General features: G+C 40.7%; 1 protein-coding gene and 3 non-coding genes across 8 annotated transcripts; all 4 read right to left on the bottom strand.

Annotated features, from left to right (window-relative positions):
• Nucleotides 1-93, bottom strand: LOC115743240. The gene has a single exon (XR_004015659.1). It is a non-coding gene; the product is annotated as a small nucleolar RNA Z101 (small nucleolar RNA).
• A 132-nt stretch (nt 94-225) lies between these two features.
• On the bottom strand, nt 226-312 carry LOC115743243. Its single transcript, XR_004015662.1, has one exon. It is a non-coding gene; the product is annotated as a small nucleolar RNA snoR14 (small nucleolar RNA).
• Nucleotides 313-490: 178 nt separating this feature from the next.
• Nucleotides 491-587, bottom strand: LOC115743242. Its single transcript, XR_004015661.1, has one exon. It is a non-coding gene; the product is annotated as a small nucleolar RNA U61 (small nucleolar RNA).
• A 4,554-nt stretch (nt 588-5,141) lies between these two features.
• On the bottom strand, nt 5,142-9,768 carry LOC115743067 (tobamovirus multiplication protein 2B). Of its 5 annotated transcripts, XR_007197914.1 has the most exons (6): nt 9,522-9,768; nt 8,048-8,113; nt 7,888-7,952; nt 7,497-7,599; nt 7,223-7,307; nt 5,142-5,194 (listed from the first exon to the last, which is right to left on the bottom strand). XR_007197914.1 is itself a non-coding variant. In XM_030677663.2 (5 exons), exons 1-5 carry the CDS (start codon nt 9,660-9,662, stop codon nt 7,296-7,298), a joined length of 387 nt encoding a protein of 128 aa, XP_030533523.1. In that variant the 5' UTR covers nt 9,663-9,768; the 3' UTR covers nt 6,509-7,295. The 5 variants fall into 5 exon arrangements, 4 of the variants coding, with proteins under 4 accessions (XP_030533523.1, XP_048132520.1, XP_030533522.1 ...); XM_030677663.2 differs by lacking the exon at nt 5,142-5,194 and having other exon boundaries at nt 6,509-7,307; XM_048276563.1 differs by lacking the exon at nt 5,142-5,194 and having other exon boundaries at nt 6,509-7,307; nt 7,459-7,587.
• Between the last annotated feature and the right edge of the window lie 2,487 nt (nt 9,769-12,255).

The raw sequence follows: 12,255 nt of genomic DNA, 5'->3' as shown, positions 1-12,255 counted from the left end.
ATAGGGCATCAGTTCTCCAAGGTGATATAGCATCAAAATAAGTTCAGACGCAAATTACCCATTAATTGATATGAGATTCATCACCTGCCCAACTAGAGAATGATCGAGCAACCACAGTAAAACACGCCCGCTTTCGCAAGTATTTGAAAAGTTCGGTTCTTTAAGCATCGATACAAACACAAAAAAGTTCGCAACAAATTAGGGGAAGCTAAAGAGGGGCCAGTAGCGATCAGAACCTGTCGGGATTCATGGAAACATCACACTGTTTCAAGTCAGTGGATTGACAGACATGAATTTCTATCGTCACCTCGCTTCCGACCACATTCCCAGTTCGAAACGACACGCAAAACCGGATGCAGCCATATAAAAAAGAACGGCCAGACAGCAAACAACCGAACGCGCAAAACCATATTCAAATCGATGCGTCATCTGAAAAGAGCAAGAAGAAAAAAAATCCCGAGGATTTGAAGGGAGCGAAGAAGGAAGGCATGGGCTCAGAACTTCTTAGAGGGTTGTGCGACCGTCACGGACAAACCCCACAATGAGACCGGTCTCCGGTACACGAGATAATCAGTTCATCACTGCGGAACCTCGTAAAGTTTCAGTCTTTAGCAAAGAGAAACGTTTGAACACAGACAACACAGACAAAAAAGACGAGTAGATCTGAAACTAAAAGGGAGAAAAACGCCGAGCATGCCGATTGGCAACGCGGAGGAAGAAAACTTGGAGGGTGAGAAGTGGAGGCAGAGCGAGATTGGAAGGAGAAAGATGGCACTTTTATAGATGGGGATTGAGGTGGCCGGAGGCGGCATAAACCCTAGAGAACTTTGCGAAACTCCTATTTCTCTTTTCTAGATAATAAAACTGGAAACAGAGAAGATTTTTGCACTTCTATTGCGTGTATTACGAGGTGCGTTTATTTTATGAAATGTTTACGATTTGAAAAATATTTTTTAAAAAATAATTGATTACATTCCCTAAAAAAATTAGTCATAATAGAAAATATTTTCATTGTCGATAATAATTTATGCTTAACTATTTTCGTGGATAATAAAAATATTTTACGTTCATTAATTTTTGTGAGTGATATAAGTATTATTTTTTGAATATTATTTTTAAAATATTTTTATTTTTTGTGAAATAAACACACCCTAAATTATTACATGAGAATTTTTTTAGATTTGTAACGATATTTATGAGCCAATTTTACATAGTAATGCGGGGATATGAATCCCATGAGGAGGTGTGAAGTTCCCTAAATTTAGACTTATTTCAAATTATTGTCTAAACTCGATTGTTTTTTATCCAATCTATCACTAAAGTGATTTTTGTTCCTCAAAATTGTCTCTAGTCTCGAATTTATTCCTAATTACCCGTAGAACTTGATCGTTTGGACCCAATAATCTCCTAAGCTCATCATTATTGAAAAGAATAACCTATCGCTCGATCAGCACATGCTCGTCATGTGCACGTTTTGCGCCTTTTCTGGGGCATTTTAATTCGAAGAAAACACATTTCTTCCCTGCCACTAACTTGCACATAGATATGACAAAAAAAAAAAAGAACTTGCACATAGAAAAATTCAAATTTGCCCCAATTTTACATGTAAAAAAGAAAAAAAAATTAGGGTTTCTCGAGCATACTTCGAAAATTGTAGAGATGTTGTGAGAGGATGACTGTACTGAGGTCGTGTCGTGGATTGAACCATACCCAATTGGGCACTTTATTGTGTGCAATGAGTATGAGATAAAGTCAATCGCGGATTTTTCTTCAATTTCAATCTGTGATTTTAGGATTAGGATGTTTTTTTTTTTTTTTTGGGATCAAAATGCCTAAACAGGATGCGAAACGTGCATGTGATGAGTACGTATTCATCGGCCAACCATTATTTTCACCGGCGATAATTTTAGAGAATTATTGAGTCAAAGTGATCAAACTTAGGAGGGAAGGGTATCGTGTAAGAATGATCAAGTTCACGAGTACTTTGGAACAAAGTCAGGTACAATGAGGGAGCTTTTAAGAAACTGGCGCCACTAAAGGGAGCTATTTGGTCACAATGATCAAATTTGTAAGTTGTTTTTGAACAAAATCAAGTCTAGGGGGACTTTAAGAAATTAGTGCCACTTAATATTTTCCTGATATAAATTTGAATCCAGAGAAACTGAATGAGAATAAGTCATATCAATTTCATCCTCCTATCAAAAAATTATATATCCATTTCACTCTAAGAGACATTTTGTGAGATGAGTTTGACGATACTCTACCTTTAAAACAATGCCTTGAGGCAAAAGGACTCTCAAGGTAAAAAAAAATCAACTGAAAGCAAATAGTATTTACTATGTGTAAAATACTCACTACAGATTAAATTTTAAAATGAGACAAAAGCACAGATGCAGAGTACGAAAGAGACAAGATAACCGCCCTCAAAGGTCACACAACCTCTCAACGAGGCTCGTTTGATTTTGTAGCGATCCATGCAAGATATGTCTAGACCCGTCTAACAGATGAGTATGGTCGAGTTTGGTCTGACCCACATGGTTCCTCGCCTCTGTCCCTCAACATTGTGATGATTGTGGTGAAAAGATCCGTTCAAAGAAACGAACTTTATTAGCGGCCTTCAACTACTTCAAATGTTTGGACCGAAAACAAAAGTACTTTTTTTTTGGTAAAAAAAAAAAACTTCAAATGTCACATGCGAGATGCTTTTGTTGGTCGTTACGTTCAAAAAGGCCTTTCAAGTTTGAAGAAGTGATAACAAACTCTTGAAGGATATATATTGCTCTTTCAAGTTTACTTTCACGGGACCGTGGTATCTTAATTCCATGATCCTGTCGCGTGATTACCAATCAAGAGCTCAGAGATCAATCGGCACTGGTAAGGCCCGACTTACCTTCTCGGTTGCGTCCTTCGTCGAGCTCATAGGGGCATCAAATGAAATGAGCGTTGCTTATTTGGCCGATAAAGGCGCCCATGGCAACACTTCTGCTTTAGAAATCAACTTATGAGCAGAAATTGATTTCTCTACTTCTACTCAGAAAACGAAGTCGATTTTTCTATTTACGCTATAGAAGTTGATTTCTGATTAGAGAAATTTGTTTGGTTGAAAATTTCTACTTTTGAAATCAACTATGAAAAATTATTGTCGGCGTACGAAAAATTTCTAAAACTTCATTTTTAAAATTTTAAAATTTCTTAAAAAATAATAATTTTATTATTAAAAATATTATTTGCTCTTTAAAAATAAAAAAAAATATTATTTATATTTTACATCAACCGTTGAAAACGGTGACTCGACGGTGGTGGTCACGGTAGTGGTTGACGTTAAGGGGAGCGGCGGGCGGTAAGCGGTGGTTAGCGATTGGTGGCGGTTGGCGGCTAGGGGCAACGGTGGGTGGCGGCGGTGTTGGTCATCAACGGGAGGCGGTTGTCGGCGGTGGTCGGCGGGGGGCGGTCGGTGAGTGGCGGGCGTGGGAAGCGGCCGATAGAGGTTTGCGGTGGGCGAAGACGGACGATGGTCGACGGTTGACCGTGGTCGCGAGTAGAGATGGGTGATGACAGGCGGTGGTCAATGGTGGGTGGCAGGGGAGGGGGGTGGGGTAAAAAAGAGGATGAAGACGTAATAAAAAGATGATGATGCGAGAAGTACTTCATGAGTTGAGTTCTCAAATTGAAGGAAAAATAACTTTAGAAGTAGAAATTTCTTTCAAAATTAAATATTTTTATTAAACGTATTTACGTTTCAGAAGTTAAGGGTGCGCATGAAATCACTTCTACTTCTGGATTTCTCTGCTAGAAGTCAATCCGGCGGGGAAATCCGTTTGGTAAAAACCTTGCCGAAGTAGAAATCCGTTTGATAAAAAAAGTGACTTCTAGAAGGATTTTCAACTTCAGGTGGAATTTTTAACTTCCGGCAAGATTTTTTGCCAACTTTGAGAAGTAATTTTTTTTTTTACTTCTCCACCTTAGAATCACTTCTTCGATCACATTGACCTCCACCGATCGACCATCGCCACCGCCCGCCGCCGGTCGCCCGCCGTCGGACGCCCGCCGCCAACCTGTCGAAGATTTTGTTAATAATGTTCTAGAAGTAGAAATTTTCAACCATAATCAAACGAATTTTTCTAATCAGAAGTTAATCTGAAGTAAAAGTAGAAAAATCATCTTACGCTTTGAAGGAGAAGTTGAGAAATCAACTTCTGGTCAAAAGTTGAGAAATCAATCTGAAGTGTTACCATGCGCACCCTAAATTATCAAATGGATTTCTGCTCCAAAAGTGCTTTTGGAGCGGAAATCTACTTCAAGAAGTATTATCATGTGCACCCTAAACTAGGGGTGAGCAAATCGGACCGCCCGAACCGGGACCGCCCGGACCGGACCGGGACCGGTGGTCCGGTTCCCGGTTCTAGAGGGAGCGGTCCGGTTCTCGGTTCTAGGTTCCGCCAGGACCGGACCGATCGATTTTTTTTTTTAATATTTTGATCAAGAAAACTCCATGCGTATGGAGTTTTCTCATCTTGCCTTTTTAGTCCCCAAACAAAATCCCCACCTTGATCTTGCCTCGGTCGGTTCCTCGGGCCGTTTTGACCCAAAGGAAAATCGTTTTTGCTTGAATCCCATATACATTTTGGAAACAATCTTGCAAAAAGTTCTCAACTTTGCCTTGAAAGACCCGTTTTAGGAAATGAATTCGAAATTTTTTAATGTCTAGTCTCTATATTTTCTAGATCGGGACCGTTCAAGAATGGTACAATTTTTTTTTTTGGCATGTGTTCAATCCAATGGAACCGCCCGGGAACCGGACCGAACCGGTGATCCAGTTCCCGGTTCCGGAAAATTGAGAACCGGAACCACCGGTCCGGTTCTCGGTTCTTGAGGGGAACCGGATCGGACCGGGAACCGATCACCCCTATCCTAAACGACCAAATGACTATGGCATCTTAGAGCTTCGTGTATTTTCCCTGCTTTGAATGGGTTTTTTTTTCATCGTTAGAAAATGATATCCTAAACTAGCTTATTTTTCACGAATCAAATACCAAAAAATTAGAAAAATATTTTTCAGAAAGAAAGAAAAAGACGGGCAGCATAGCAAGTTGGAAGAGATAACAGCACCGAAGCCTAACCGCCTTAGCTTCCGCGGACAAAAACCGTGTCTGCACGCTACTTCCCTCCTCCTGTTTGAAACTTCTGCAGTGAAATACGCCCATTATGGCACTGCAGGAGCTTGATTTGCCAGTGTTTGAGCGCGCACATAGGCAGCTGCATTTCTTGCCCATCGGGGAGAGGAGGGAGGAGAGGAAAGGTCCTGATACCGCTCGAGCAAAACGAACTTTTGAGAGAGAATTAAGCCCGCCGCTTTCCATGTTCGCTGGTAACTGGATCGGCCGTTTGCAGATGAGGAATACTACAAAAGTTACTGAAGAAAACATCCAGTTAGACACGGTTCATGCCATGGTACTCCTATGGCCTTCACCAACATCCAAGAAGTAAGAAGAAGAGAGGTGACCACAGTTGCTTTGCAGCCTTTTCACGAGGTATTAGTTAGTTTTTTCCTGTTATGCAGGAAAATAAAAAGAACGAAAGAGTCAAACAAGACTATGCAGGAACCGGCATGAAAGAATTTATAAGATAGACTTCGTGTTTGTCATTGTCGATGATATTGGTCGCAACAGGTTTTCCGTATCATAAGTTGCAACCCATTTTTGGCTGAATAAGCATGTTTTATCGCCTTTTCAAATTCCGACCAATGGGGATGCAGTGTTTAAAGAGTGACTTTAATGTAGAGACCGTCCAAGAAATTTACATGGACAGAATCTCGAAAGCAACGTTCAGTTTCTGCTGGTCTGCGCAGTTGCGCTTCGTGGCATTACTGTGCATTTAGAGCAAGCTAATACAAAGTTTGACTGCGCTGCAGTCAGCGCAGTTGCGCTTCCATGATACAAATATCTGTTTGCTCGTTTTTTCGACGTTCATGCTACTTCCGTGCACTTTTCGGTAATGCGCGTGCTTTCCCCGGCATTACACTTGCAAGAGCAGCGATCTGTTGTCGCCAGGTAATTATACTCAAACGGCCACAGTATGCATGCAGTAGAGCAAGAGAACAGACTCGATAGCATGAAGCAAGCTGAATAATGTGGATGGCAGAGAGCCGTCTCACATTTGAAGCTCACGGATCCTAGAGCCATGGAAATTCTCAAAGCATGGTTGAGCCTCTATAAACGTGAGATGCTGAGAACTTGAATCTGGATAGGACATAGGCTGTAAAGGAATCAAGAAAGATTATGCAGGGAAACCGACCCGGAGTTTAAGCAGCGACCCATCAAACTTGTCATCAACCCATCATTCTAGTTGATGGATCCTTTGCAAATTGACATAAACAAATCCGCTAGAGATCTCTTTTAGAAAAGGTAAAACAACTTTTCGACAGATGTTTAGTATATATCTAGCAGGTGCAACGGGCTCATTGCAACACCCCGCTAACTGTATAACTGTAGTACCTGGCCACTTCGATGTTCCAAGGTACTATAGCTTTAGTAATATTTTGCCAAATAAACGAATTACTCCACACATCAGAGTACATATACAGTAATATGAAACCCATGAATAAGTATTTCAGGAGTATAGTCCCTCCTCTCACAGAAAAGATCACTGAATAAGGCTGTTTAACTTTACAATATGCTCAAGAGTATCCTGTAAAATAAGCCAAGGTTTATTTTCACCGGACTGTGGCATCTTAATTTCCACGACCCCAATGAGTGATTATCAATCATGAGCTCAGAAGAGATTAATTGGCATCAGCAAGGCCCGAATAACCTTCTCGGCTGCATCCTTAGTCCAGCTGAGAGGGGCATCAACTGAATTGAGTGTTGCTTGTTTGGCCAGTCACGGACTAAACGAGTATGGTATCTTAACACTGCACTTTCTTCTGGTAGCAGGGTGAAGATATTTCTTCTGGAGAAAACATGTCACTCTCCACTGTGTACTTATGCTAGCGACAAAACATTTTTGACAACTTAAGCAGGACTTAAGGAGATCCAGACATGCAATTAGGTTGCGAGGTGGAACAGCACGACATTAGGGAAAAAAACAAAAGAAAAAGATGGGCATTATAACCAGTTGGAAGAGATACATGCGCACTTCCAAATGAGACAAAGCCTAACACCCTCAGTTTCCGTGGAAAAAAATTGTGTCTGCACACTACTCCTACCCCCTGTTTGAAACTTCAGCAGTGAAATATAACCAATTATGGCACTGCAGGAGGTTGATCCGCCAGTTGATTTCTTTGGCAGAGGGATGCGTCAATCAGGAGCCTGTTGAAAAGTTCAGAGCAGTCATCAAGACGCGTTAGAAAGAGAAGATTATACTAGTGAGACAAAGTCTGAAGTACACATCCAGCACTAGGACATCAGTCCAGTTTCCATGAGGCAAGGTATGCGACACAAGTGCAACTGCATTCCTTGCCTGTCAGGGAGAGGAGTGAGGGGAGGAAAGCTCATTACCTCTCGAGCAAAATGAACTTTCGAGAGAGAATTAAGCTGGTTGCTTTCCATGTTTGCTAGTAACTGGATCGCCGTTTGCAGATGAGGAACACTGCAAAAGTTATTACAGTAAACATCGAGTTGACATGGTTCACTCTAAAATAGTCACATGGCCTTTATCAATATGCAAAAAAGTAAGGAGAACAGAGATGGCCACAACTTTTTTGCAGCCTCAGATTTCAGATTGCCAAAAAAAAAAAACATACAACTGATTGGGCACAATCACTGTATATATAGCAGTTCTTAAGCACGTCTTTCACAAGGTATTAGTCAGTTTTTTCCATTATGCAGAAAATGGTTACTGCTATATTACATCATTCAGAAAACAATACCAAATTTCAAAGGTGTTAACCTTTGCAAACTAGTCTCCATGTGTGCATCCAGAGATGAAATTACCCGAGGCATCTCTTCCAAGACCTGCACCACAAAATGGAAGGTAATAATGGCTTCAGCATTCTTAACAGAGGAACACTACTCTTGATCAACCAACCAAGCCAGATCTATATGCATACTCGCCCAGTATTCCCTATTGTTGCTGTTTTTGCCAGAAGCTTCTTGGGAAGCATCATTAGCTGGGCCTGAGGAACATGCCGGCAAAGAATTTACAGTGAGTAGCACAAGAAAAAGCATACATTTATATCAGAACCTTGAAACTGTCCAGTCAGTTAAAAAACAATTAAGAACCAAATGATTTTCCGAGACAACTCAATTTGAAGAACAACTGAGGAAATTCACGTGGCAATGGATTTTAATCCTCTGTGAAATTAGTTTGTTGCATCATTTAAGTATCATACAAAACATTGCTCTGAAGATTTCAGTCCCAACACAATTTAATTCCGCATTTTTGCATTGCTCAAGTCACAAAGGGCCTGTTTGGTAACGATTCTGTTCCCGGAAACAATTTCTAAGCAGAAATGGTTTTTTCTAATTCTGTTTCTGAGAACAGGGACGTAGATTTTTCTTACTTCTTATTTCCATTCCAAATCTGTTCCCTGGCCACCAATCTGTTCTCAAGAACAGAAAAATTAACTGACGTTACCAAAAAGATTTATGTTCTTTTTCTATTCCCGGGTATAAACGAATAGGAATCAGAGAAATGGGAGCGTTACCAAACAGGCCAAGAGGCGGCTCATGATTGGACTACAATCAATTCCTTTGAACTTCTTTCGCCAACACTTCCATCGACTTATGCCTTTGGATCGACTACAACAATAGGCTTTTGCAGAAAAACTTAGATATAAGCAAATGTCATGAGTTAGCCTCGTAACAGGGACACATCAGTTTCCTAATCTGAATTTTAAGCCGATAAGCAAAGCTTAAATCCTACATAAAATGACATCTGAGCACCGTCCGGCAATATTTTCGGATACATAAGCAAGAATCGATTCCTACTTCTCTTTAATCTTCCTTTGTTTGCATCTCCTTTCTGTCAGAGATTCTACCCAAGAGAACAACATCGGTAGCCTTGACCAACCAGCGAAAATGGGCTGCATTGCAGTCACTTGACCACTGCGAATCTAAAGAGCAAATGAAAAGAGACAACTGACTCGGCTCGCGCTGCATTTCACAGGACAAAGCAACTTTGTCCTTTTTTATGTATTAGCAAACAAATGGAGAATCATTCCTGTGTTGCCAGCTTCAAGCTAACACCTTCAGATTCCATCCCAAAAACTACACAGAGCAAAATCCCAGAAACGATCTAATCCCGCCTCTTTATAAGCCCAAACCCTTGAATTGGATGAAAAGAACAAAAAGGGATTTTTACACCATGCTCCAGCCGCAAAATGGTATCTAAGTCAAAAAATCAAACAATCCTAGCATCTTCATCTAGCTCATCTTCAGCTCATAGAACTTGCTCCATCTCCATGCAATCAAACTCGGACGATCCTGTCTCCCTACACACTTGTGATACCTCTGCATCTACATATGCGAAACGGATTCACAGCTTGCTAGAACCAAACATGATCGAGAGAGAGAGAGATGAACCTGGGAAGAAGAGGACTGTTGCATGAGGTGGAGGAGATTGGAGGTGGACTGAACGGCTTGCGATATTTGATCGGCGACGATGGCTTTTGCACCCCCTTCTCTGTTGCTGCTTCCTCTTCCACTCGCCGATGACGTCGCCATTGCTCAATTACCACCGACCTGCTTCTTCTTCAGTTGAGAGAGAGAGAGAGAGAGAAATCCAGACCGGTCCAATCCCGCATGGCTAAGAAGCATCGTCATAAGAACTCAGAACTCAGAAGTCCGAACCTTCTCCCCGACCGATGGATGTACCCGTTGGGCCGGTCGGGCAGGCTCCTACGCTCTTTGAGGAAAAAAATTTCTAATTTTTTTTTTTTGAATTTATTGCATTTTTGTAAATTCAATCTTAAATTTTTTATTATGTCAATTGAATCATAATCTTTTCATACTTTTTGGCATGAGTTCTTTTGATCAATTTTGGCTGAAAATCGTTGATTAAAGGGCGGTTGTCCTACGTGTCACCATTGATTTTGATGTGTGTAATCTTTAGTAGGTTTAATTTTTTTTTTTTGTTGATTCTTATTCAAATTTATAGAAGGATCTAAAGGAAAAAATAAATGAAAAACCAAAAAGAAAAAGATAAGATATAGGAACAAGATTAATTGGGACATGAAAGAACTACAATGATAGACATTGTGTTTATCGGTAGCATTGACATTGATCGTGATGGACGGGTATACCACGCCACAAGTTGCGACCCATTTTCAGTCACATAAACATGTTTCGTTATTTTTCTAAATTCCAAGCAATTTTGATTTATTAGGCCTTTGTTTGATTTCCAGAAAATATAATTTTTTTTTTAAATAATGGCTTATATTGGTTGAAATAATTATTCAATAATTTTTTTTTCTTTTTCGTGACTATTGATTTTTTTTGTTCATTTATTTTTAAATTATTTATATTTTGTGAAATATAAATAAGTTGTATGTTTTATTGCATAAAAAAAAGTACCGTCAATGACATTTACATCGATAGGTTCTCGAACACAACGTTAAGTTTCTGCTGATCAGAACTTGGTAACGTTATTGTTCATTTGCTATTGATCCGTACCTTTTAAAGCAAGTTAATGCATAGTCTCTTGTAACTCTTCTTCATTAAATTGTGCAAAGCATGAGTTTCTTTTGTTCACCACATTAACTCCTTCTGAGATTCTCTCTGTGAATTAATAGACCTTCACGACGGATGAAGCCTATATAAACAGCCAAAAGCCCCAGCTCATGAAGCACCCACGAACAGACCTCCAAGCAAGAGCAGAACAAATTAGTCACAAGTTTCAGCAAAAGCAGAAAAAAATTAACTTGGCTAACATGGTTTCGGCACTACGGGCGTTGTTGCTTCTGACCTTCGCAGTGGCCGCATTGGCCATTACGCCTGCCCCGTCTCCGGCCACGGGCTTGGACATTGCTGGCGAAAAGTTCCTGGACTTTGGGGGTCCGATGCAATGTTGGAGGGTCATCGAAGGCATAGAGGGGTGTACCGAGCAGCTCTTGGAGTCGCTGGTACAGATGAACGTCAAGTTCTTGCCCAAATGCTGCAAGGCCATCCTCGGCCTCCCCGCGAACTGCCTCAGGTGGATCTTCCCCTTGCCCGTCTTCGGTATCGCATTTGGCGACGAGGTCAACAAGTTCTGCCACAGTTTAATCAGAGGAAGGTCTTCTACTGCTTCCTAGATTTTTGGCAGCAGAAGTTGATCAGGGACTTTTGGGGTGTTTTGTCTAGTGGCATCGCTTCGACCTTTTCCAGCAGTGTTGGTCCCGGGCCATTAGTTGAATAAAAAAGCAAAAAGGTTTTTCATGATCTTAGCATAAGAGATGACAGGTTCCTGTTGTGTTATGTCATTGATGTGGGGGTTTTTCATGATATAAAGATATGTTGCTCGCTTTTTCCACATTACATGCAACTTCCGTACCTTTTACGGTGACGCGCATGCTTTCCCCAACAACCGCCGGGTAATTATAGTCAAACAGCCTACAAATCACAAGTTGTATGCAATAGAGCAAGAAAACTGACTTGACAGTATGAAGCAAGCTAATCAATCTTAATGACAGAGAGCTGTGTCAGGCTAGAAACTCAAGGATCCTAGAGCCATGGAAATTTTCAAATCATGGTTGAGCCTATATAAACAAGAGACGTTGAGAACTTGAATCTGGATCAGTACTTGGGCTGTATAGAAATCAAGAAAGATTTTTCAGCAAAAGTGACTTGAAGGTTAAGGAGTGACCATCAAAACTCATTATCAACCAGGCATTCTTGTTGATGCGTCCTTTGCAAATTAACATAAGCAATCCAGTAGAGATCACATACAAAGTGCACACAACTTATCTACAGAGATAAAGAAAGTTCTCAGCACCCACAGAGGCATAAGTAAAAACTTGCATGAATGATGCTCGTGCTTGGGCTCTAAAAGCAGCTTGCTGTCTTCAAGAATAGATCATCTCAGTCCCCGTGTGAAACGTGTAAAATAACCAGTCCTAGCAAAGGCTACCACCACACAAAGGTAGATGCCCAATCTAGAGTTTCGTGAACCCATTGAGCAAGCAAAACATAACCAGCCTAACTCTTAAAAGTAGCATTTCGGGTTCGGTATTGAATATCAGTCTCGAGGTTTTCAGGAGGTAAAACAAAGCGAACAATGAGATGACCAAATTGGATCTAAAATACTCGCGTCACCTTCCAGAAACGAAAGATAGAGAAA

This window comes from Rhodamnia argentea, chromosome 3 (genome assembly GCF_020921035.1).
Source record: "Rhodamnia argentea isolate NSW1041297 chromosome 3, ASM2092103v1, whole genome shotgun sequence".
Lineage (NCBI taxonomy): Eukaryota > Viridiplantae > Streptophyta > Magnoliopsida > Myrtales > Myrtaceae > Rhodamnia > Rhodamnia argentea.
The sequence above is the reverse complement of the archived record's forward strand: the minus strand, read 5'-3'. Positions and strand labels throughout refer to the sequence as shown.

Excerpts from the sequence above, each read along its gene's own strand:
- LOC115743067 (XM_048276563.1), bottom strand. The coding sequence starts at position 9,662 with ATGGCGACGTCATCGGCGAGTGGAAGAGGAAGCAGCAACAGAGAAGGG. Across the intron at positions 7,953-8,047 it reads CAATAGGGAATACTGGGCGA|GTCTTGGAAGAGATGCCTCG; the intron begins GTATGCATATAG and ends TTTGTGGTGCAG. Across the intron at positions 7,308-7,458 it reads CTCACTCCTCTCCCTGACAG|GCTCCTGATTGACGCATCCC; the intron begins GCAAGGAATGCA and ends ACTTTTCAACAG.